This window comes from Cibotium barometz, chromosome 39 (genome assembly GCF_041138505.1).
Source record: "Cibotium barometz isolate CiBa-2024 chromosome 39, ASM4113850v1, whole genome shotgun sequence".
In the NCBI taxonomy this organism is placed as follows: Eukaryota; Viridiplantae; Streptophyta; class Polypodiopsida; order Cyatheales; family Cibotiaceae; genus Cibotium; species Cibotium barometz.
The window spans coordinates 12,526,039-12,553,251 of NC_141084.1; the positions used below are offsets into that span (position 1 = coordinate 12,526,039).

Consider the following 27,213-nt stretch of genomic DNA (forward strand, 5'->3'; position numbering starts at 1 on the left):
TTAGTCATGATGGTGAGAGATCCTGCATCAGTGAATTTTATTCCCTGCGTAGAGAGCCCTGCCTCTGGAAACCAGCCCGTAGACAGTGATGCCTTGGGGTAGCCTTGGGGGGAGACTCAAACCCAGGCCCCCCTTTCCTGGGTGAGACCTTCTACCATTTGAGCTACAACATAGTTGGCGGAAAAAAAAGTGTTCCTTTAATGAGGTGTAATAGAAAAATAGATGCTCTAATGTCTTCAGGGAATCTTGGATCAGTATGTAAACTAAAAATTTGGATTTTGTATTTAGACATGCAAAGGAGCACCTGTTACATTTGAATCTCCAACTGAAAACTGTTTCAGGTCAATGACACTAACCTGGCAGAGGTCGAAGGTGGGGAGGTGGCCATTACAAACATGTGCTCGAGCAATGGGTCACCCTTCGTTGTGGATATTCATTTGAAAAAAACCAGTAATATGGAGGGTAACTAACTTGTCCATAAACTTTCATTAGTAGTATATTAAATTGGATGAGAAAGAAAGAAAGAAAGAAAGTTGTATTAACGTCTACTAGAGGCCGAACTCGACCTATGAGACAAATCAATGTACAACTGTCAATGTCTTTTGGATGTCCAGAAAAAAAAAGGACAAAATGAACATGAAAGAGAGAGAGAGAGAGAGAGAGAGAGAGAGAGAGAGAGAGAGAGAGGAGTGCATTCACATAAATTGTGCATCTCTTCCATCTGCTCTACTGAAATCATATTCCCCAAATGTGATGAATGTAGCATAGCTGTGTAAGTGTTACATCTGGTAGTCCTATTTTGAGACTTTAATGGTCTGTGTGAAAAATTTCATGAAGTTACTAGGTGCGGACAAGATTTTGCAATTTCAATTTCACAATGCTATGGATAGGGGATAGGGTTTCTTTGGTTTGTTGCACCCTTATTTGGGTTTTGGTGGCTGCTCTTTAATAATCACTTCCCCATCAGCCCATTCATTCCTTAGAGGTACTATTCCACTTGCCATGTAACTCCTGAGATTTGGTTTGTAACCAGCAATGGGGCTGCAGAGAAATGTCCTTTAGGGATTCTGGCCTTAACATGAACAATCAGTTTGCAGTGCAAAGGTCTGCTGTGAATCTCCGAGTTTGTGATACCTAAAGCCTCCCTGAGGTCTGAGGTGCAGCTAGATCCATCGGGATGTTTCTCTGTGCACGTGCAAAATTGACCTTATTACAAGCGGCTTATGTGGATGCCATTGATTGAGCCCATCTATTGGGAAGCTCTGATTCAGGGGAGTCAGTTTGTATCTCTCATGCCCTGCAGTCAAATGCCAAGAAGAGAAAAGTGTGTGACACAAGGTGATCTGTGTCACAAGCAGGGAAGGGGACCCGGAATGGTAATAGATGACCAACACTTCAAATACCAGACAGAGTATGGAAAACACAGTGGAAAAACCATATGAAATATAAAAACACCGCACTGAGCCGGAATGCCCTGCCCCTGTAGAAACTTCTTTATTCACATAGAAGCTTTTACAAGATACCAAGGTGCGGGTGCAAACAACATTGAATTTTCCACAAAGCATCAGCACATCTCTTGCTCCAGATAACTATCCAGTGCCAAGATACAAACACAGCACCAAAAGCCATACGAAAGAAAAAACTGTCTCAAAAGCAGTCCATAAAACAGCCCATAAACTGTCCATAAAACAGCCCTTAAACTGTCCATAAAACAGCCCGGTACGGAGCCCAAATCAGCCCCGAGTTCCATGCCAAATCAGCCCCAAAACAGAGCCATAAATCAGTCCCCGAGGAGCTGTTAAATCAGCCCCAAAAACAGTCCATACACCAGCCCCAGAAGAGCTCTCAAAACTATCTCAGATTCCCTCAAAAACAATCCCAAAAAGGAGTCAATCAGCCCTGTTAAGTTCTGGGAGAAAGCGACCAGCCATGTGGCTATCCTGGAGGGAGTCAATCAGCTCTGTGGGAGGTTTGGAAGAAGACGACCAGCCCAGTAGAGAGTATGGAGCAAGTCGGCCAGCCCTGTAGAACGCATAGAGCAAGTCGGCCAGCCTTGTAGGAGCCATTGAGGAAGTCGACCAGCGAAGGAGAGAGAACTTTAGTTGGCCAGGAGAGAGGAAGACCCCAGAGGGATGCACATTAAATCAGCCCATAAATCCCAGTTTTTATAAAGTTGATTAGCTAAAAAATGACTTATAAACATTATAAGTCACTTTTATTGAATAAAATCCCATGTTGCTTTTGCTGTGTGGCCATCTTTCGGGCCAAACCATGCTAGTAAAGTGCTCTAGCTTTCTTATGTGGAAAATCCCCGTTCACACCTTGGTTCGGCTCAGTGTGTGAAACACTGGTCAAGACTGGTGAAGGGACCAAATGGTGACAATCTACGCACCTCTTCACCTCTCTGCTTGCTTGCTATCTTCTCCTCCTGCACACCACTCTTCCCCTTCTTCTGTGCACCATTCCCCCACTTTTCTATGCATTTTCCTTCTACTTGCCATTCACCCCTTTACCACATTTCCTTCTGCCCGCCATACCCCTCTTATGTGCGCATTTCCCTCCTAGCTGCTATTCACCTTACCCCCCTCTTTGTTTGCCCACCTTCTTCTTTCGCGTTCTTCTTCGCTCTCCTGCCCGGATAAGCCCCTCTTGCCTGTCCCGCTTCTTTGCCTACGTCAACATATGAAATTTTTTTAATTTTGTTCAATTCGGCCACCTTCCCTTTGATTCGCATTATGGCCTTTGCTCAAGCCAATCATCGTCCAACCCCACTGGTTGGGAGAGCAATCCTTTTCTTTGAAAATGAGCTTACGACCTTACAAGCATATTTTGCTAAAGAAGTCAAGACTACACTCATTGGAAAGATTTTCGGGTCTCATCCTTCACGGAACCCTAATTTTGCACCACTGGAGACGGTGAAACCCTAACCTGTGCGTGGTGAAACCCTTTTTCGTGTAGCAAAAAGAAAACTCATAGCAACACGCTGCTCGACTGCGAGCTCCCCGATTGTTGACCTTTCTACCCTTCCTACCCTGCCCTCTTCTGTGTGCCCTCTTCTGCCCATCTGTTTTCCTCTGCTCTCTGCTTTCACTTGCGCCCCCCTCCTCTGTTGCACGCCTTCCCCTCTGCTGCACGTCTTGCTTGCTGGTTGCCCTGCCCTGTGTTGTTCTCCTTTGCTGCACATTTGGATCCCCTTCTCTTCTGCCCGCCTCTTTTAACTGTTGCCTTACCTTGGCCTGCTGCCCAGTCTTGGTTTTGACTTCCTAGTTAGTGTCAGCATTGGAAAGTTTCACTTTGTGTTCAATTCAGCTTTTTTTGCTCAAATTAGAATCAATCTCCCCCCCCCCCCCCCCTCCCCCCCTCCTTGGGGCAGGGTGAACCATTAATTGTACAACAGACAGCCAAGCTCGCGACCCTCTCTGTAGAGGTTGAAAAAGACGGCAAAATGACCCTCGTTGCCAAAGTTTTCAGGTCACATCCATCCCGTCTCCAGGCCTGTGATTGGGTACTTGTAGCTTTGCCCTTTGACTTCGCACTCCACTTCAAAGATGTGAGGTTGCTTGGGAGAGGCCTCTTCCAAGTGGACTTCAATGCGAGGAAGGAGTCTTGGAGGTGCTGAAGAAAGATGTTTTTCTTTCCATACACTAGCTACTTCAACCCTCTTGAAGAAGATTGGAACCGATTTCCTCTACTTTTTTTTTTGGGTAAAGAAGACGGGGGAGGTTGCAGGCTTGAGGTGTCTCTCTCCCTCTCTCTCACACACACACACTTTTTTTTTTTTGGTAAAACCAGTTGAAATTGCATTATATCATAAATGTACAAAGGGGTTTGACATAAAGAGGATGTTTAAACCCTAGAAATGAAAATGCTAGACCAATATCATCATGCTTGTAGCTATTGATGTCATAACTTGAAATATACTCAGAGGTTCATTGCCCAAGCATGACTCAAAGGCACAAAGGCATGGCTCAGAGGCTCGAGTGAACATGGATTGCAATAATAAAACTCGTGCGATACCTAAACTGGTGGTCCTCACACTCATCATCATCAAATTACAAGTAATATGCACAAAATAACCTATCAACATAAGCATTATTGACATGTAGCAGCCTGCTACTTCGAGAATTCAGGTCATCACAAGGCATACCAAATGTCAGAGACAACCAAAGAGGAGCATGGTCGGACCTCCTGAGAGAATGATCAACAGGTAGATGACACGTGAATCCAACAAACTGGCACGCATTCAGTAAGTACCATCGATCTAACCTGGCCCAATATTCACAGAGAGCATTATGATGAAAAGTGTATCCCGGTATTGTGTTATGTATGGATATCCAGAGATCTCTTGCATGTAAGGAGGATAACATGTCCTCCCAAGATTGCTTTTCAGAAGGGTGCATGTGACTTTTATGAGAAGTATTATCTTGTGGCTGAGGGGAATTATTAAAATCCCCACATATAAAGGCATTTGACAGCCAGGGGTATTTAGCCAGAGAGTCCCACATACGAGCCCTGAGAGCTGAAGTCTGCGATGCATATACCGAAGCAAACTCATAGATCTCCCCATTAATCATGGTTTGGAGCACCATCCATCTGCCATTAGGATCGTTGAAAGTCAAAAGTGGATGCAAGTCATGTTCGACCAGTATGCATACTCTAGAGAATTTTGCCATGCTTGCATAGAATATGTCATATCCGGCGAAGGAAGCTTGCTGACCAGCAAGGGAGTGCTGATTATGCTCTTGCAAACACACCACATCCGGATGCAATGTATGTACGTAGTGCCAAAAAAGCCTCCACCTATTAGCATTACAAAGACCTTGTACATTGAAGGAAAAACATTTGATTGAAGCTAACATAGCAAGGGGTATGTACAAAGCAGGTCAAGGCAGCAAGTAACAGAGCTAGGCAGCCATAGGCTGCAAATCCTCATGCTCTAAATAAGTGAGTACAGGGTTGGCATCATCTGACTCGCAAATTGGTATGCCCTTTTTCAGCACATCAACCCATAATCTTGAGGCAGGAGAATCAGCTGAAGCAGAGGTTTGACCGGGAGAGGGAGTGGAGGCATCCCAATGACGAGATTGAAGAGGCCTGGTTGAAGATAAGAGCAGCTTCCTGGGTGGTTGTAAAGCTTCTTTGACCGAGGCATCCAACTCTTTCATTTTTGCTTTGCCTTTATCCTTTCCCTTGGACAAGCTGGGCTGAATCTGATTGGTCGTCTTTGCATTCCTTCCTTGAAGATAATCAGCATTCTTGATGCCTTGACCTTCAAACTTAGTAGATGGCTGAGAGACAGGGGGAGGTATGGCATTGGGAGGAGGCTGATGCAACACCATCGGACACTGAGAAGCAAGGTGTCCAAACTTATGACAGGCAAAGCAAGCACCTGATAAGACTCCCCATTTTAATTCAAAATACTTTTCCCCCAGATGAATTCCCTCAACCTCTACTCCAATACAGGGAGGGGTGGGGATGTCAGTGTCCCAGAGAATGCAAAATCTGTTTCGATTGCCTGTAGGCCGAGGGGGGCATATGACCTGGCCAAGAGATCAGGCTAAGCCCGGAAGTTCATCATGCATGTAGTCAGGGAAATTTACCACCTCCACCCATACTGGGCAATGATGTCTGATCAAACTCTGATAATTTTTATTGGGAGAACAAGGCATAGCGTGCACCATTTGTCTGCCAAAGAAGAGGGGAGAGCATTCAAGGAGCTTTTGCTTATAAGATGCATCTGTAAGATGGACCTCATAAAACCCTCGCGAAGCAAAATAAACACCTTCCACAAAACAGCCCCCCCAGCAACGCTTTGATCCATTGGGCCACATCATTCGCAAGAGGGAAGTTTGTCGGGGAAGAAGATGATGACCGCCGTCTGAGACAATTTCTTTAGCGGGGTAATCAGAGAGGGCAGCTTGAGCTTGTACTTAACTGTAGGAACAGGTCTGGCCCATTCATTCCAACTGTGCTGAAATTCTTCTTGCAACACATCATAAACATACTGAGCGTCGTTGGGGCAAACCCAGAATCAAAGGGATTGTTAGTCTGCCGTCTTTTTGCATCAGCAGGCCTACCCTTCCGGGCATATACTTTAGGTAGAGGATCTTGAGACATTGATAAAGGGGAAACAAAAGGCGGGCTATGATATAAGGGGGGAAATTCAGTAGGCTGAGGCAAAACAGAAGAAAAGAACCCAAGTGCTGAAGCGTAAAAGGGCCAGTGCTGGGATAATATAGGTTGGATTTGCCGGGGCAGAACGAGTAGGGGAGCGGGCTGGAAAAAGTACAGGCGTGAGGGAAAAAACAGAAGCAAAGGGAAGCGGGGGTTATTCCAGAATAGGGCACAAAGGAGCAGTGCTGGAAAAAGACGCGCAGTTGATGACGGGGGCGGCCAAGAAAGGGCGACGGGCTTGGCGTAGCAGGTCGGCTTGACAGGCAGGTCTGGGCAGCGGCACTCCTTGCAGCAGCTCTACACACACACACACTAGGATTTAAAAAACACACACCTCACACACTTTTTTCCCTCACCCCTCCCTCTATTGGAGTAGAGGTTGAGGGAATTCATCTGGGGGAAAAGTATTTTGAATTAAAATGGGGAGTCTTTGCAGGTGCTTGCTTTGCCTGTCATAAGATTGGACACCTTGCTTCTCAGTGTCCGATGGTGTTGCATCAGCCTCCTCCCAATGCCATACCTCCCCCTGTCTCTCAGCCATCTACTAAGTTTGAAGGTCAAGGCATCAAGAATGCTGATTATCTTCAAGGAAGGAATGCAAAGACGACCAATCAGATTCAGCCCAGCTTGTCCAAGGGAAAGGATAAAGGCAAAGCAAAAATGAAAGAGTTGGATGCCTCGGTCAAAGAAGCTTTACAACCACCGAGGAAGCTGCTCTTATCTTCAACCAGGCCTCCACACACCTCACACACACACACACACACCCACACATACTTTTTTTTTGTGAAACGAAGAAACTATATTATGAAACATCCATTTTACATCACGGCAGTGCTCAAGAAAAGAGCCTATGCCCTATCCATCAGAAACAGTAAAAGAAAAGCTGAATACAAGAAACATCCAAATCTTCCTCATGTAAGGCATCATATAAGGACTGCCGCAATGAGGCTCGGAAGAACTCATAAGGGTGCTGAAGGGGTGAATTCAGATATGCATGATTTCGTTGGAGCCAGAGGGTCCATAAGGCCCAGTATATGATCCAATGGAAGAAAAGAGAATACTGTGACAAAGAAGCCGATAACGTGACAAACATCCAGAAAAACCTGTAGAACCTGTGTGCAGGAAATCTGAGAGAGAAAAAATAGGAGATCTTGTCTAGAAGGTCTCTGGAATATGAACAAAACCACAATAAATGCGGAATACTCTCAGTAGTATGATGACATCTTGGACAAAGAGGAGAGGCAATCCTTCTTTGAGCCGATTTCACTCCCACTGGAAAAATACCAACAATGCATCTCCAAAGAAAGAGTCTCTGCTTCAATGGCATTTTCAACTTCCATATCAATGTCAGTTTTTCTTTCCACCAAGCTAAAGACTTATTCAGATGCCAAAGAGAATTAGCATGATGAGCAATCCATGGAGGAGGTAATATCAATCGATAAGCCTGTATGGAAGTCAATAGATGCAAAGGCTGAGAGGATAATCTTGAACTTGAAGACTGAAGATGCCAATCTTGAAGCCTGTCTCTTACATCCAACGTTGGAATCGGGATGAAAGGGTGTAAGAGATCTGCAATAGCTTTCCATATAGGTCTATGATGCATCCCAAGATTGTATTGTTGGCATGCTGCCGGAAAAGAGAGAATATGCCCTTGAGTATCTATCACGTCGTCGATGAACCGGATGCCCAACTTCATAAGATTGTAAGCTCTGATTGGTTGTTGTACAACAAGGGGAGAGTAAAAAAGAGCACTCCAATGTAGGCTTTCCATTCGAAGCGAGGAAGCTATAGAAGCAGGATGGGGAGACCATTTGATGCGAGAGAGCACTTTCTTCCAATCCTGAATCAAGGAAGTAGAAAATGGACAACCAGGGATTTTACCTTGAAATTTTCCAAGCACTACTTCCGATGGATCAACTAGCCATTTGTGCGCATCTGACCACACAAAATTGCCAACATGATAGACCAAGGTTGCTCTTGTTGAAAAAAGGTTTTGAGCATAGTAATCTTGCTTGCCAACACATGAAATTTGATGTTTATAATATTCAAACCACCATGCATTCTTGGTGAGCAAAGCAGGTCCATTTTGAGCAGCCTTAAAGCTTTTTTATGAAGCTTAGTTTTCCAAAAAATCTCCATGGCTTGAGACATAAAAGAAGAAAGATCTCGAGATGATCAATGTAATAGAGGAAGGTAGAACTGAACATAAGCTAGAACAATGGACTGAACAATTCGAAGCCGTACGTGCAATGGCCAAGTGGAGATCTTCCAATATTCTAATTTGTCCTGAATTTTGTTTAGTACCCAAGATATTTGTTGCTTATTTCTGATTTTCCAGCCAATGGGATAACCCAAATGTCTTACTATGTTTTCCGGATAAATAATCTGGCCGGGCCACAGGATAGCATGCGAGTCACAATGCTTGAGAGGTAAGAGTTTTGATTTTTGAAAATTAATTTTTAGACCAGCTGCCAACCCGAAATCTGAAAGAGTATCCATCAATAGGCGAAGCTCCAGAGGACTGTTCTTTGGCATGAAGAATGAATCATCTGCATAAGCCTGTGCAATGAAAGGCCGTGAACCAGAAATCTGAAGCCCCTCTAACTATCTAGTATCAACCTGATGATCCATATAAAGAAGCAAAGGATGTGAAGCAATAGCATAGAACAAACCACTGAGAGGGCATCCCTGTCGAACTGATCGTTCTAGAGTCCAAGACTCAGACAAATGTTTCCCTATAAAGCATTGAGTAAAGCCAATATATGACATTAACTAGCTTTGGACCAAAACCAAGTTTAGACATGATTTGAGAAACATAATCCCACTGTACCGTATCAAATGCCTTTGCCACATCCACTTGCATGACCAAGACATCTTGAGCAGAATATTTTGCATATTCCATTGCGATGAGAGTGTTGGAAATATTATCATGTATATGCCTTCTTGGAACAAAACCATATTGCCTGGGATGAAGTCCATCATGAAGGATATCCTTTATCCGATGTACCAACATTTTAGCAATAAGTTTATATATAACAGGCATCAAAGTGATAGGCCTCCAGTCATCCATTGTCTCTGGGTGCTTGACAGAGGGGACCATACTTTTACTGCAGCAATCACTTCAAAATCGGATCATTGTCCAGTGGTTTTATGCATTAGAGATTTGAGTCACCATGGATCAACACCTCATGTACGCATCCGTGATCATTTGTTCTTAGATGCAGAGCTATCACGTGAGATGCTTGATATTTGGAGATCTCATGATTTCTCGCAGGCCTCGCAAAGTCTCGTGATGTTAACAACTTTTATCACATGTGTGCCCTTTCTAAGTGTAGAAAATATGAAAGCTAGAGCAGACTAGAAATGAAACAAGAACAAAAATGAAAGACAAAGAGTTACCTTGAGATGAGTGTAGACAAGACACAAGATAGATACTTTCATTGATGTGACACCCACAATATATAGGTGAGAAGTACAAGATAGAGTAGAGTGACTTATGGGACAATTATAGAGGTGCCACGTGGCATACACTGAGATGACCAAGACTAAAAGTACTCCTAGTGAGCACTTATTTCCAACACCCTCCTTAAGTGGACACTAGGAGGAAGACAGAAAGACAAGACTAGAAGACAGACATAAAAACCTATAGACTGAGAGACAAGACAGAAGACATGACAGACAAAGATCCTGAGACACCCCTCCTCAAGTGATATCCTCATATGGGTCCACAAGGATAGGGACAAGATGGATCTAAAACAAGACACAGTCAGATTGATAGACAGATAGACAGACAACAGATAGACAGACAGACAAGACTAGATAGACAGAAGACTGACTGTAGACAAATAGATGGACCTTGAAGACATCCCCTCCTCAAGGGCAATCTCTGCCTCTTGGGTAGGGACAAGAGAGAGGTCAAAAAGCATAATGAGTAAGACACTAGAACCCCTTGACCTACATCATCGGTGGTCAAAGTGGTAGACAAGAAAGGTGAAGTAATCAGAAAGCCCACTCCTCATCATGTGAGGAATGAACAGCAAGATCTGCTGATGTAGATGTTGCAGCAACATGGGCTGAGGTAGATGCAGGGGCTGATGTAGAGGTTTTAGAATAGCAGTCCTTCTCCCGGTGATTATGACGGCCACAAATGGTGCATGGATGGGCCTTGAAGCAGTCCTTCTCCATATGATTAGTTTTTCCACAATGGGTGCAAGGCTTTCTTACCTTAGAACCTCCTTTCTTTGCTAAAAATGCAGTGTCAGTTACCTTTTGTTGTTTTGTTCTTTCCTCTTCTTGGAGAGCATTGATGATACCTTCAAGAGTAGGATTATTGTGATACTTGAAGGTAGTGACAAGAGTAGCATAGGTGTCAGGTAAGCTTTTGAGAAGCACAGCAATAGCAATATCTTCGGAGATGGGAGACTTCACTGGTGCAAGCTGAACCATAAGACTGCGAAAATAATTGACATGAGAGGCTATAGTAGCTCCCTCCTGCATATATAGATCAAAGAATGAGATCATAAGTGCAATCTTAGAGTTTTTAGAGCGGGGTCCAAAAAGGGTATCCAAGGTAATCCATGCTCGAGAAGCAGACTGTATGTCGGAGATGTGATGAATGTAATCATCTCCAAGACCGAGCAAGATGATAACATAGGCTTTGTCATTCTTGGCAGTGGGAGCATAAGTGATAACTTGCTCAATGTCGGAATCTTCGGGAGCAGCATGGTGAACAACATCCCAAAGACTTTCTTTCATAAGATGGCACTTGATTTTGATTTGCCAAGTATGAAAGTTGGACCCATTGAATTTGTCGATAGACATGAGAGAATGAGTAGAAGAGGCCATGTGGGAAGGTCTTACCTCTTGCTAAAATGCAAGGGCAGTGTCTATTCCCTTACAAGATTGCAGAAATGAATGAAAGAAGAGATCCAAATTGTTTTTAGAAGCCGGCTCTCTCACCACTTGTCAAGGCCATAGCATGTGACAGCCCATCGAAGCATGAGGAACTAGCAGTTTGCAGATATGAGGATAAGAAAAGGACTGACCAGCAAACTGAAGGATACAATGCACAGTACCTTGTAGACTCTTCAATAGGAAACAATGGCAGAACTAAATGCAGCAAATAGCTCGTCAACAGGAGGAAAGTCGATCTGCAGCTGCTTCTAGATGATGTGCACGCTTGAGTTGATGAAGAAGGCAGCGAAAGCAGCAACAGTACAGTGGGCTGAATGAGCCTGAACAGGGCGGACAGCAAGTTCAGGCTGACGGGTTGCTACAGCAGCAGGTCGAGTTATGTCCCAATGCTGTGAATCTGGCGAGGGCAGCACGTGCAGCTATAAGAGGCGACGTTGGACAACAAATGCAAGTCAACGCTACACAACAAGTGTAGCTCAACGTTGGATAGCATGTGCAGGTCTACGCAGGGCAACAGATGCAGCTAGGCGGCGGCCTGAAGATATGGCGGGCAACACATGGGCTGCGCTGAATTGAGTGGGACAGCTTGGAGAGAATGGCGAAAGCTCATAGGAAAAAAATAGGGAAACCCTAAAACCTGGCTCTGATACCATGTAGAAAATATGAAAGCTAGAGCAGACTAGAAATGAAACAAGAACAAAAATGAAAGACAAAGAGTTACCTTGAGATGAGTGTAGACAAGACACAAGATAGATACTTTCATTGATGTGACACCCACAATATATAGGTGAGAAGTACAAGATAGAGTAGAGTGACTTATGGGACAATTATAGAGGTGCCACGTGGCATACACTGAGATGACCAAGACTCAAAGTACTCCTAGTGAGCACTTATTTCCAACACTAAGAGGCAGGAGGCCTTGGACTTGGAAAGGGCTATTAGACATATAGCACACGAGTGGCAGATGCAACAAACACTTCTTTGCTACTCATGGCCCATCTCATGCCAAAGATGAGTGTCAGGCATCTATAGGATTCACATGGCACTCTTCATTCAGATCCTCTTATGGTAGATAGATTGCCATTGATTTCTATCGCTTCGAGCATTGTTTTCTATCGCTAGCTTCGAGCGTTGAGCCTCATTCTGATTTGAGACATAGGGCACAGAGGAAGGTTTGGAATGCATTGCCACATTTGACTACTGAGGAGATGTGTGCCGTTCTTGATGCTCCTTTTTCTATGCAGGATTTAAGTCATGCTCTTCATGCCCTACCTCATGGTAAGTATCCAAGGGAGGATGGTCTTTTTGTTGGTTTTTTCATTATTTTTTGGGGATGAGATTGGGATAGAGAGCACATTGGCTTTCCAAGAGATGTAGAACAGAGATTCTATGCCTTCTTCTCTCATTGAGGGGCTTATCTTCCTTATCCCTTAGAGTGGGGATAAGACCATGATTGAATAGTGGAGACCTATCGCCTTACTTGGGACTACATATAGATACTTGCTAAGGCAGTGAGCATTAGATTGCAGCTAATTTTGCACGATGTCATTCATGATACTCAGAATGGATACTTACACGGGAGGAATATCTTTGATAACATTCTCTCATTTTGGGAGGCCGTGGAATGGGCCAAAGCGAGTAATGAGCCTTTAGCCATTCTACTTTTGGATTTTGATAAGGCTTATGATAGAGTGGATTGGTACTTCCTTGAGGGTACACTTAGCCATGAAGGTTTCTCTGAGTGATGGATGAGGGGAGTTTGATGCATGTATCGTGATGCCCACAAGAGTGTGCTCGCTTGCGGTGATAGAGGAGAGCGGGTGCAGATCTCTTGCTTAGTACAACAAGGATGTCCTTTAGCCCCATTATTATATATAATAGTCGCAGGGGCCATGAGCATTTTCCTTTGCTCCACTGTCGGTATTTCTGGAAGGAGGTTGCCTCTTCGTAGTCAGGAGGATATGGTTGACTCGGATTGTTCTTGCAGGCCTCACATATATGTTTATGTTCCTTCCATGTGGCATTGGAAGAGTTTTGTTTAGCTGCAGGGTGCCTCATTAATTGGCATAAATCTGTGAGTTTTTGTATCAGTGATTCGCTGAGAGTTGCTTGGGGTGCAGAGCTTGGTTTTACTTGGATCAACAGAGGATGCACTGCGAGAGACTTGGAATGCCAGGTTGGGGTTAATATTTCTACTGCACAACAGTTTTGCTCGGCACTTTCGAGTATTCGGAAGGAGCTCTAGGAGATTGGATTTAGCCTCCAAGGCATTGGTGGCCGATCGGGTATTGCTTGCTTTGGCTTGGTTTATTGTCTCTTGTTGGTGCGTCTCTCATGCGTGCATTGGTCAGTTGCGGAGGTTGATCCACAATTTTCTTTGGTTGGGTTTGTATGGCACCACAGACACACGGGCGAGGGTAGCTTGGCTTACAGTTATTCAACCTAGATGAGAAGGGGGGCTGAATACTATTGATCCAGGTATTCAATGCAGGGTTTTGCTTTGCAAACTTGTGGTTAGAGGTGTTGGAAATAAGTGCACACTAGGTGTACTATTTCTCTAGTCTAGTTTCAGTTCAGTCTTTGTGTCTTGAGTCTAGTGCCATGTGGCACCTCTACATTTATCCCATAAGTGAGTCTACTCAATCTTCTACTTCTCACCTATAAATTGTAGGTGTCACATCAATGAATGTATCAATCTTGTGTCTTGTCTACACTCATCTCAAGGTAACTCTTTGTCTTTCCTTTGTTCTTGTTTCATTTCTAGTTTTGCTCTTGCTTTCATATTTTCTACATGGTATCAGAGCAGGCTGCTCCTGCGTTGTATTGCCCGCCATAGCTTCAGGCCACCATCTCCCTAGCTGCGCTCAGCTTGTAGGACCAGCCTATTCACATTCTGCACAGGTTGCGCCGGCCTGAACCTTCTGTCCGCCAGTTTTTTTGCTGTTCGCCCTGCGCCGGCCTCTTTTCCAGTAGCTCCTGCGTACTCCTCTCGTTTTCGTGAAACTGCTACTGCTCTCTTGCTTGGAGCTGCTGCTGCGTGCCGTACTGTTGCAGCTCCTTTGGCTGCCTTCTTCATCGACTCACGGGTGCGCATCATCTCAAGGCCGCTGCAGATCGACTTTCCTCCTAATGAGCTATTTGCTGCATTCAGCTCTGCCATCGCTTCCTCTTGAAGAGTCTACAAGGTACTGTGCATTGTCTCCTTCAGTTTGCTGGTCAGTCCTTTTCTTATCCTCATATCTGCAAACTGCTAGTTCCTCATGCTTCGATGGGCTGTCAAATGCTATGGCCTTGACAAGTGGTGAGAGAGCCGGGTTCTAAAAACAGTTTGGATCTCTTCTTTCATTCATTTCTGCAATCTTGTAAGGGAATAGACACTGCCCTTGCATTTTAGCAAGAGGTAAGACCTTCCCACATGGCCTCTTCTACTCATTCTCTCATGTCTATCGACAAATTCAATGGGTCCAACTTTCATACTTGGCAAATCAAAATCAAGTGCCATCTTATGAAAGAAAGTCTTTGGGACGTTGTTCACCATGCTGCTCCCGAAGATTCCGACATTGAGCAAGTTATCACTTATGCTCCCACTGCCAAGAATGACAAAGCCTATGCTATCATCTTGCTCGGTCTTGGAGATGATTACATTCATCACATCTGCGACATACAGTCTGCTTCTCAAGCATGGATCACTTTGGATACCCTTTTTGGACCCCGCTCTAAAAATTCTAAGATTGCACTTATGATCTCATTCTTTGATCTATATATGCAGGAGGGAGCTACTATAGCCTCTCATGTCAATTATTTTCGCAGTCTTATGGTTCAGCTTGCATCAGTGAAGTCTCCCATCTCCGAAGATATTGCTATTGCTGTGCTTCTCAAAAGCTTACCTGACACCTATGCTACTCTTGTCACTACCTTCAAGTATCACAATAATCCTACTCTTGAAGGTATCATCAATGCTCTCCAAGAAGAGGAAAGAACAAAACAACAAAAGGTAACTGACACTGCATTTTTAGCAAAGAAAGGAGGTTCTAAGGTAAGAAAGCCTTGCACCCATTGTGGAAAAACTAATCATATGGAGAAGGACTGCTTCAAGGCTCATCCATGCACCATTTGTGGCCGTGATAATCACCAGGAGAAGGACTACTACTCTAAAACCTCTACATCAGCCCCTGCATCTACCTCAACCCATGTTGTTGCAGCATCTACATCAGCAGATCTTGCTGTTCATTCCTCACATGATGAGGAATGGGCTTTTTGATTACTTCACCTTTCTTGTCTACCACTTTGACCACCGATGATGTAGGTCAAGGGGTTCTTGTGTCTTACTCATTATGCTTTTTGACCTCTCTCTTGTCCCTACCCAAGAGGCAGAGATTGCCCTTGAGGAGGGGATGTCTTCAAGGTCCATCTGTTTGTCTACAGTCAGTCTTCTGTCTATCTAGTCTTGTCTGTCTGTCTATCTGTTGTCTGTCTATCTGTCTATCAATCTGACTGTGTCTTGTTTTAGATCCATCTTGTCCCTATCCTTGTGGACCCATACGAGGATATCACTTGAGGAGGGGTGTCTCAGGATCTTTTGTCTCTCATGTCTTGTCTCTCAGTCTATCAGTCTTTATGTCTGTCTGCTAGTCTTGTCCATCTTGTCTTCTAGCTTGTCTCTCAATCCTTGTCTAGTCTCTCTGTCTTGGTCTTATCTTTTGTCATGTTATAGTCTTGTCTTTTTGTCTTCCTCCTAGTTTCCACTTAAGGAGGGTGTTGGAAATAAGTGCAGACTAGGTGTTCTATTTCTCTAGTCTAGTTTCAGTTCAGTCTTTGTGTCTCGAGTCTAGTGCCATGTGGCACCTCTACATTTATCCCATAAGTGAGTCTACTCAATCTTGTACTTCTCACCTATAAATTGTAGGTGTCACATCAATGAATGTATCAATCTTGTGTCTTGTCTACACTCATCTCAAGGTAACTCTTCGTCTTTCATTTGTTCTTGTTTCATTTCTAGTTTTGCTCTTGCTTTCATATTTTCTACAAGAGGTTTCCTAGCAGACACCAAGCCTTGGAAGGGTTTTTTGTTATCTCAAATTTCCGGATGTACACCCCGCGTTGGGAGAGACTGGCTGCCCAACACGGTTTTTGTTCATGGAGGCAGATATCAAGTGTACATGGGTAGGTTGCTTACGGTAGGCACATGTGGAAGCACGAGGTGTGTGAGTTATCCCACATGAGGGGATTGCAATGCCTACGGGGTTTTTGTATAAAAGGGGTTTTCTCTTCTCTCAAAGGCAATCGATACAATCCATTCACTTGTTCATTTTCTCTTGTTTTGGGCATTCAAGTCAGCTATAAGTAGTGTTGATTTCTGGCGATCCTGCTGGGGAAGGGGGGATTTCATCTCCTCCCTTCCCCATCTTCTGTTATAGGTTTAGGGTCTCTTGTGGTTTCTTGATTTCTAGGGTTTATCAGTAATGGAGTTCTGCAATTGGCTTTCGTCACCATGCTTGTCACCGTGCTCGTCTTCTTACGAATGGGGTCCTGGCGGATGCTCTCATGGGTGGGCTCCCTTCTTGGTGGCTGTTCATGTTTTCGTGGGTAGGACTACAAGCCTCTTTTGGAGGGCTTCATTTGATAATATGGGTACTAAGCTTGAGTTTTCATCAGCTTATCATCCCCAAACGGATGGCCAAAGTGAAGCTGCAAATTCAGGTGTGTTGGATTTATTGAAATGTTATGTGGCAGATCAAAAGAGTGCATGGGAGAAGTATCTTCCACTTGTTGAGTTTGCCTACAACAATACGATCCACGCTTCCATGGGAAAGGCTCCGTTTGAGATTATTTATGGCGGAGTGGTATTGCCACCCATCCTTCGTACTAAGGATGAGATATTTGCAGCTGATGAATATGTTCGTGACTTGGATGTTGCCTTTGGTCAGGTACGGACAGCCATTGCAAGATCTCAGGATAAGCATAAAATGGCTGCTGACAAGCACAGAAGGGACATGGAAGTCAAAGAAGGTGATTGGGTTTTGCTGAAATTTGAGAAGGCTAGGCTTCGGAAGAGGCCAGGACGAGAAGGATCATATCCTAAGCTTTCTCCTCGCTATTATGGACCCTTCAAGGTGATTCACAAGATCAATGAACTGTCCTACAGGCTTGCTTTACCTAGTCATTGGAAGATTCACAATGCTTTTCATGTGAGTCTATTTCGGAAATATGTGGGGCCAGATCCTGATGAGCCTGTCACAGAAGATCCGCTAGAGATTGAAGAGCTTGAGGAGATCCTCCAGCTAGAGCAGATTGTTTTTCACAAGGAGAGAAAGCTACCTGCAGGAATGCTTTCCAGGAGATACCTTGTGAAGTTTAAGAATTATTTGCCTATTGATACCAAATGGGTAAATGAGGATTATTTTGCAGATTATCCGCAATTGTTGCAGGCATATCTTGAGGCTTTTCAGTTGAGGTCAACTCTTTAGAAGCCCGGGGGGATTGTCACCAATTGGCCGACCATTTGGTCCATCTCCAGATTTAGGTTAGTATTTTGCTGACATGGACGGGAGCCAGACTGGTGCCACCCGTGTGTTAGCAGGATGGTGTCGTATGGACGGGAGCCAGACTGGTGCCACCCGTGTATGACCTGGACTGTGTTCGACCCATGGGATTGTCACGCCATGGAAGAGCCAGTATTCGTGCCGTGTTTTGCCTATGGGACTGTCACACCGTAGGGAGACTCATGCCTGGAACCGTGTCTTACCTATGCGACTGTCACTCCATAGGAAGACCAGGTTTTTATAGTTTTGTGCCGACAAATATTTTGTACTTGTTCCATGAACGGGAGATATGTCCATGTTACTATTTGCACATGCACACATATTTTGCATGTTTGAAACTGTTTTCGCATGACTTGTATTTTTGTGTTTGCCTGCTTGATGTGTTACTTACTGAGCGGGGACGCCTGCCAGTGAGTCGTGAAGTCTGCCTTGTATTCTGACGAGTTTTGGTGCATGTGAACAGGTGGTAAGTGTGTCGCACATGTTTTTTTTTATATTTTATTCATGACCTTTTGTTTTATAAGGTTAAGTGTTCACATTCATTTAAAAGTGGGCACCCACTTAGGGGCCAAGGTGGGGAGCCCCACTTAAGTGAGTGTGGGGGTGGGCATGGTCACCTACCCACACTCCTTACCCACATGCAAGCGTGGAAATCACTAAGGTTGAACTCCACCTTAATTTTTATAAAAAAAAGGGCTTTCTCCTTCAAGCGTGGACATCACCACCCGGCGAATCGCTTCACCTTGCGTTTGTTCTCTAACCGGCGACCATCTCTCTCTTGCGCTTGTTTTTCCCAGGCGGCTGGCTGCCCTATCAACTGCACTACAGGCTGCCGTGCTGCGCTTGTGTTACCTACAGGCAGCCCCTCTAACCTTGTGTTTGTTCTCTAACCGGCGACCATCTCTCTCTTGCGCTTGTTTTTCCCAGGCGGCTGGCTGCCCTATCAACTGCACTACAGGCTGCCGTGCTGCGCTTGTGTTACCTACAGGCAGCCCCTCTACCTTCGGCCGCCAGACAGCTGAGGCTGTGCGCCTCCAGACAGGCAACCCTAAAGGCTGCGCAGCCTGCCACAGCAGGTGGCTGTGCGCCAGTTTTCCAGCCAGCAGACCCTCAGGCGATCGTGTGCGTGCACCATCAGGCCATCTTCTTGCAGGCTGCAGCCAAGTAGCTGTGCACAGCAGCCACGTGCCTCTTCTATACTCGGCGGTTTCTTTTCTCTCTCAGGCGGCTGTGCCTACAGCAGAAGGCTATTTTCAGTTGGCAACTACACAATCCTCTCCTTCTGTTTGTATACTTCACCCGACAGCTGCATCACTAGGCGGCTGTAGCAAGACAAACTCCTCCACAAGAAGGCAGGCTTTGTCCTGCCACAACAGGTGGATGCACTTCCTTCCATAGGCGGTGTTTTCTTTCTTCAAGTGGCTTCATCCCGGTGTCTCTCTTATGTAACCGTACACATGGGTATTGGACTTCCTCAGCCATCCACAAGTAAGTGAATTTCAGATTTAAGTAAAAGTATTGTGTGTTTAAATTTGATAAGGGATTTCCGACTCCCTATACGGCCAACACCCGTTCGGTGCCGGGTTGTCCAAGCTCTATTGGAGAACCACCGTCCAAAGGTGCTGAGATCGGGACAGCCAGGCGTTAGTACGAGAGCGCCTGTTTGTGCGTGGTCTCGGAACACCAGTGAGGCGCTCTCCGCACAGTCCAGTGAAAGCACAAGACCGTAGAGATTGGACCACAGTAGTGGTCGTTCTGCTTCGAGCATTTATATCGAATTTCGACTTCGAACCTATTTGTTTGGTACTGTTTTCATATGTACATGGACATCATCTGGTTCTTGGAACCCATGGAGCATTGTATTTATTAAATACTCCCAATAAATATATCATATATTGAGGGGGGGTCGGCCCGTTCCGGCCCCAGTGCTGGTGTCCATCTTACCAGTTCATTTCATTTCAATTTCAAGTTGTATTAAGTTGTCCATTTCAAATTTGTGGTTTTAAAGTTGTGCTATTAAGCCTGTGGGTGTCCAACGGAGTCTTCCCACTTGACCGGATCGGTTTCACAAGCTATTATGTGGAACAAGTTCATTGGGGATGAGGCCGGTCGGCCACTTGGTACATTGGGTTACATGCAGTGGTTAGGAAGGGGGAGAGATGCATATATAGTTCTTACTTGGAAGACCCTCAAGAGTCTTCCGGTGGATCGGAGAGCTGCATCCATTTAGCATCTTAGGGGCTCTCGCATACGTATTGATCAGATTGATGCAGCTATACTGGATGAGTGGCTCTCTGGGATCTTTCATGGAGATAATCATTCGAGATGGTTGGGAGTTTTGTCTAGTATAGGCGTACCTTGGCAGGTCATTGCTTTCCCCGGCTAGGAGGGTACAGATTGCATCATCTATTCTATCATGCCTGGATGGAGATTGAGGAAATGTAGCATGGAGGGGATCGTCGCAGACACTAGGCTTAGTCCAGTGAGGTTTGTTGGTCGTTCGGGGAAGCATTGGTTCATTGATCCTTCTCCTTAGATAGTGACTCGTGGCTCTTGGTGCTTGTGGCTATATGGTATTATGATATGTTTAGGTTTTTTGTCGTAGATGCCCACTTCCATTTGAGACCGTTTATCATTGCTTATGGGAGTGCAGAGGAGCATTGAGCATCTGGATAATGTATAGCCCAGTTCTAGGACAGGTTGAGGAATGATCCTATCCATATTACTTGGGGTGCGATTGCATTTTAAATCAGTTTGATGCAAAGCTTCTTTTTGAGGCAAGGCAGCTGATCAGGTAATACATGTCTGTAGGGGAATAGATCAGATGTTTTTGCTTCGGGATATCTCCAAGTTATGATACACACCACCCTCACTAAGTATTGGCACCACTTGGGAGATTATTGCTAGTATCATGGCATGGCATATCTAGATGCCCAGAGGCCTTGGAGGATATTCAGGTTTATGACATCCAGTGTATCTGCAGTATATGCAGTAACATTGTTCAAACTCTTTGGGCTATGTAGGCCAGCATACAGAGATCTCCTAAAGCTGCGTAGACAAAACATAAGAGATTAATGAGTGGAGCCATGATATGTTGTCCTCTAGTCTCACGGGGATTTTATGGCAGCATAGTGCCCCTGATTGGTTCAGATCTCCCTACCTTTTGGCTTGAGATATCCCTTTGTATGATTTTATTTTACTTTATAGAAATCTCTTAAATAAGGAATCTAAAAAGCAGGTCTTTAAGTAGCAGTTATAGCGATATCAAAGGATCCAAAACAGTATCTGTGCATTGTCTTCACAGATATGTATGTAGTATGTTGGGTCTCCAAGCTTTCCAAGCCTTGTAGGCTAAGATGGATGGATTGTGGTTTGAAAACTACAATGATATGCAGATCCACAGGTGGTGGCCAATGATCTCGATCGTGCAAATGCCAGAATCACGTGCTTTTACTTCCCTATACAGCAGGTATGTAGCAAGTCTAACTTGAACATTTGAACTAGGGTATGTGATTTTGTAATTATACTTGAACATTTGAACTAGGGTATGTGATTTTGTAATTATATCTCATTGAGTACTGTTTTTCCCATGACAGGGAAAGGAAACAATTGACAATATACTTGAAGAGCTTGACAAGATGAAAATTGGAATCAATGAAACTTTTGAGAATTTCTGCAGGGTCTCCGTCAGAAGACTTGGAAGACTTCTCCCTGATGCAAGATGGGTATGTTCATGGGGTCTACTTATTTTCCAAGATTTGGAATATGGTGATGCATGCGCGTCCGTTATGTGTGGCGTTGTCCTCAACAGCAACAAAAGAACAGCTAGGAATAAAAGTGAAGTGGTCTGCTGATTCGGAACATACAGAGCCACTACAGAACTACTTCGTACTCATTCACTCACTTTGACATCTCCCACCCATGGTCGGCTAAGAGTAAATAGGTGAATTCTTGAGTCGAGAGGACATCACCAGGATACCATTGGACCAGGGAATTTTGGGGCCGAAAGGCCTAACCAGATGAAATGGATTTACATCACACTGCCAAGCCCTTATGTTGCAGGAAACTTTTGGGTCCTCCTTCTAGGATACAAGTAAAGGGCACCAACTTTAATCACACGGCACAAGAGATGCTTTACATTACACCTAGAGCACATAGATTTTGGTGATGGCATTACTTTTTCTGGTCTTCCCAAATATTATATCTTTCCTCTTCAGTTGATTTTCCCCTCTCATAAGTCACTGCTAACGTCAAAAATCTGCACATTGTGGGTTATTTCACTCCCTTTCCTGCCCTCGCTTCCAGTTGCATGGTCTGTCAAGCTAAGTGAGCTCAATCTGTGACAGCATGTATCCTGTCAAGCCAGAAGGGAACGTGTGGCAGATAACCACGACACTGTCTTTGCACACCTATTGTTTCTTTACGCATGCTAAAGGACTAAATAAAACATTTTAAATTAAAGCTTACCAAATTTAACATTCTAAGGGACCTTCAAGCTGGTTTTTGTGTGATACTAGAATTGGTCATGTTTTGAAGCAGCTTTAGTTTTCAGTGGAATGGTAATTAAAATGTGAAGACAAGTGATTTCAGAGAAGACTTCCATTTATGGAGCCAAAGCGTAAAAGAGGAGACAAGGCAAATGTTCCCAAGATATGCTTCGAGAGAGTGAAAGCTTTTGTTGGTTAGTAGTTACACCCCCATTTCTGGCCTCTTTGTATCTTTCCATTGTAACATTTCCTTTAAAGCTCTTTTTTGATATGAGGGTTGATGCCCGAGACGCATCACTGAATGACTTGCAAATATTTGTTTATTCGTTGCAGATACAGATGCTGGTTTTGTCCCCACAACATCAAAGGTGATCGATTCCCTCTTATATTTTATATATTCTGATTGCCACAAGCTTGGTGCATCTTTACTAATTGAATTGAATTGATAAAATCATAAGTCTTTAGGGATTGCCTTGTGGGAGGTTTCCCTTTTACTTTTTTGAAATGTAAGAGTTTTTATTTGGTGCAAAGATCTTGAATCATCCAGAAACAGAAACAGGGGGTCATCTGCATATGAGGAAATTGCTGCTGGTGCAACCAAGGGGGATACCACTAAACTTAAATAAGGAATAAGGCCAGTAGAAGAAGGGCTTGTGATCTCAAATCTTCACAAAAGATCAAAATGTTCTTTCTGATATAAGAGAAGGTGCCAACAGTATTTAACCAAGTGCTAGTGAATAAACATGATGTCTGTGCTGCATCTAGCTCTCTAAATCTGCCATGCTGTCAGGCAGCCAGTCACCTTCAAGGCAAAATCGATGGCTGAGTGAGAAGATTTGGAGGGGGGTCAATGCACGTGTGCCAAGTTGACAGTCTGGACCAGATCACTGCACACACGAACAGCATGACCTGCATGCATGCCCTGCTAGAATAGCAGCAATGAAGACTATACCTGTGCCCTGTTACGAGGCTGAACGGTGTCACCACACACATGAACGCACGTGAAGAACACAACATCTATGCTATCTCACATACAATACTAACAGTTCTGACCCCATGCAATAAAGCATGATCATGGAAGTGTTGATCAATGGATAAATCTAGGGTGGGTGACTATTGAAAGCTTTAACAACTTTGACCACAGAAGCCACAGCGATTACTCGACACATTTGTTGGTGTTAATTTGCATTGCATGGACTGCACTGAGGAATTTTGAAACTGAAACTATATATGTTTTTTTTTTCTGTTTGCAGAAAAGAGACTACTATTAAGTATGAATAGGCCATACAAAATCACGGCTGGAAAAGCCGGAAAAAAAAAAGACCTCGTTGCAAAATGTAGGGTGAATGATATGGGGCACGATAGTGCCAAGAGAGTCCTGTGGGGGTCGAAGAGAAAAAGATCCCACTCCATCATGAAAACAGTGCACTTTGCTTGTGTATACGAGCTCATGTGGCCATAAGAGAGTAAACAATATCTCCCCATATAGTATGAATGCATTGAGTGTTGTATATGTGAATGCAAGGAAAGTGCACTCTTTTCATGAGGCAAGCAAAGCATACACTTTTCATGAGGCAGTTGGATCATGGGATCTTTTTCTCATCAGCCCCTACAGGACACTCTTGGCACCATTGCGCCCTAGATTTGTTGATCTCATACACTTTTTTTTCTTCTTTCCGGAAAAAAGATCCTTCTATTAGTTACCAAAAAGAACAGCCATGCAGGTTAAGTACAAACACAGCTCTGTAGAGGGAGCGACAACCAAAATGACCAATGGGGGAAGAGGAGGAAGGGGGGGGGGGGTGCGGGGGACGGGACAACCAATCGGTGGTTTATAATTCCAATGTGACGCCAAGTCTGCAGGCCTCGCGGCGCTTCCGCATGCGATCAGAGCCGCCTCGAAGCTTCCCTCAATGTCCATGGAGGGTGTGAATGATATGGAGCCATACGCTCCGGATGGACACGGTTGGTGGGGTGGGATGCCCTGGATGGCCTCGCTACGACGAGCTTGCTAAATATGCCACGTAGCAATATTGCTGCAAATCTCCCATATTTTGGAGGAGCTTGCAGTCCAGTGAAGTGAAGAGGGAACTGGAAGTGGAGCTATCGAGATCCGATGATGAGAAACCTTGCGGTGCTAAGCCCCCCAGCATCCTCCTCATTTGCCATGGCTGCCTCAGCCTCGTGGCCCAATCAACTGAGCCCCAAGTAATTGCGTGGAAGGGAGCCTGTCCATAGTGAGGATGAGGAGAATGCAGAGAATCCTCTGTCAAACTTGCAACGCTTCCGGGCAATCCCAAAGGCGATGGCGTTGGGACTCTTGTAGATGGCCACACCTTGAACAGACTGTTGATCTACCTCTGATGGCAAACCAAGTTCCAACCGCTAGGCTTTGGTGGGCTAATTGCCACAGAAAAAGTGTAATCTTCCATGGCTGAAAACTGTCCCGCAGCCTCTTCCAGAAATCTGAAAGAAACTGAGGAGGCAGGCCTTGGGATTGCCAGTGTCCCCCTGGTGCTAGAGTGCCATCAATCTCAGGCATTTGAATCCTGCGGCCCAGCAATGTTGTGTAAGCCCGTAACCAAAACCCGCCAAAAGCCCTCTCTGGCCACCTTGGCCGGTGGAGGTTTGATGTACCAACCATGCTCGTAGAAACCAATCACCCACACTCTCTGCAACGTGGATCTGTTGAGATCCTCAAAAGGGGGCTCTGCTCTGACAATTCTTAGTGAACAAGGCTGAACTCTCGTTAGCACCATGCACTGTCAAAGGTATGTCATGTCCGGTGAACACTCCCAGCCATTGCGGAGGAGGAGGGATCGGGTAAGCCACTCCGCGCGCGCGGGGGGGGGGGGGGGGGGGGGGGGGGGGGGGGAACAGAGAGAGAGAGCCGATGTCAAGGCCATGTCTTGGCTCCTCACCCGTCCCTCCAAGGGAAGCTGTCTGAAAAGTATCCCCGAGGCATTGCGCTGGGCCCATGCTTAGAGCTCCTCACGACACGTGTGGACGGGCACCCAGCATGTGACCACACTGGGTAACTGGAACAGGGCTTCCAAGGGCTATTGGAGGCCCTCCTTTGTTGAAGCTAGGGAGGACTGTTGAAGGGACGAGGTTTGAGGTGGTCCTAAGCTCGAAGGAGGCTGGCTGCAAATTTGTTCTCGAATGTTGAGCTAAAGCAATGAGCATGCATCTTTGTAGATCTATCTTGAACTCATGAGCCAGGGACCACCTAGAACAGGGGTGCAGCTTGAGATCCCGCCTAAGAGAACGTCCTTCTAGGGTTCACCACTTGGAAGAAGCCTATGAACGATCAACTTGCCCAGCAGGACTTGACTCTGAATAGAGGGTTTGATGACCTTGGCCCGCGCGGGCCTCCCATCACTACCAGCCTAGATGAAGTTGCGGATCAACAGCTCAACCTGACCAATGTATGTCCAGGAGAAGTCTCAACAGGAAGTGTACCAAATGATGGTGAGGACGACTTGGAGTTCGCCACCACAACTTGGCCAACTAAGGAAAGCTTGGCTGATCTCTAGTATAACAGCTTCCTATGAATTCTCAAAAGAAAGGGGCTGCATCAAGAAAATGTCAATACCAAACTGGCATCCAAGATAACGAATAGGGTTGCCGCTCGGGATCCACTGAAAAGCCTCAACTGGCCTCCAAGTTGGGACGGGTGAGGAGCCAACCCAAAATCTACACGACTTGTGCACAGTCGATCTATGCACCGGATGCACAACAGAAGATCTCTATTGCATTGACGAATCTTTGGAGCTTCCTCACATCTTCTAACAGGTATATCGCTGTGTTATCGGCAAACTCTCGTGTCAAGTAGCTGCTACTGTGAGCGGATAGTTAGGCGCTGTCACAACCCTGTGTATTTTTGGCAATTCGTCACGTATAGTGTATCCTTGGCTCTGTGCTTGTAAACCCTAACCCTAGGGAACCTGGAGGGTGTGGGAAGAGGCGGTGAATATTGGGCATGGTGGTCAGTGTGCAGGACATTTGTTAAATGTTCATATTAGACGGTTAATATATCTTTCTTTCTTTCTTTCTCTTCGAAGGAGGGGGGCTGCAGGAAAGTGTAGAGGCGCACAAGTGGAGACAGCTGGCCACTGTTTTCTCTCTCTCTCTCTAACTTTTTGGTCTCATAGGTTATTATGGCCTTTTGAAGATGGCCACCAGGTGCATTTTCAGGAGCCCCGGACGAAGGGGTGGCTATTTGACACATTAGTCACACCGGCATTGATGTATGGAGCAGCAGTATGGGCGCCAGGCCTTGCTACTCATTGGTGGACACAGATAGAGAGACCACAGGCCCTCATGATGGCACGCATGATACGCAGCAAACCGTCAGTACCTCATGACATTATCCGAGCAGAGTTTGCTGCGCCTCCTATGATGGTAGAGGCCATATTTCAGACTATATGCCTGCTAGATAGATTCAGAGAGATGCCACAGGACAGATTATCATACAGAGCTTTTCAGGCATCTAGACAGTTGGCTGAGGCAGGAGACAGAGGATCATGGTATGCACAGGTTACACATTGGTTCTCACAGCATGGCCTAGACATGGATCATCTACCACCATTCCAGTATGACAGGGATGCACCACATATCCGTCTCTCTCATAGTGAGAGGAACAGAGTATTGAGACAGGATCTATGGCAGCTCTATACACGAGAGACATGGATATCGCCTACACAGCCTCTTCCACTGAAGATGCTATACTACAGAGATCACTTCATGAGTATCACTGATGATGGATTTATAGAGAGGCCTAGATACATGGAGGGCTTTTTACCACACGGCTCCCGAGTGGCTATTGGTCAGCTCAGAGTTTCATCACACCGATTGGAGATTGAGACTGGCAGAGCAGCACGGATCCCCCGAGAGGAGAGGGTATGCAGATTGTGCAGAGAGGAGGTGGAGAGTGAGGAGCATTATGTATGCAGATGCAGAGCATATACAGCCATCAGAGAGAGATATTCCATTTTATTCAGAGAGCCGCATTCCCTACGCCAGATCTTTGAGACAGCAGACCAGCGCATACTGGGGAGATACATTCTAGACATACAGCGCCACAGAGAGACATT

General features: G+C 45.2%; 1 protein-coding gene across 1 annotated transcript in view; it reads left to right on the forward strand.

Moving 5' to 3' along the window:
- Nucleotides 1-27,213, forward strand: part of GMI1 (gamma-irradiation and mitomycin c induced 1) — a 233,434-nt gene that overhangs the window by 38,554 nt on the left and 167,667 nt on the right. The window contains exons 12-16 of the mRNA XM_086778321.1: nt 342-462; nt 21,026-21,099; nt 21,227-21,355; nt 22,221-22,311; nt 22,451-22,485. Coding sequence (XP_086634447.1) covers nt 342-462; nt 21,026-21,099; nt 21,227-21,355; nt 22,221-22,311; nt 22,451-22,485 — 450 coding nt within the window. The remainder of the gene's footprint in view (nt 1-341; nt 463-21,025; nt 21,100-21,226; nt 21,356-22,220; nt 22,312-22,450; nt 22,486-27,213) is intronic.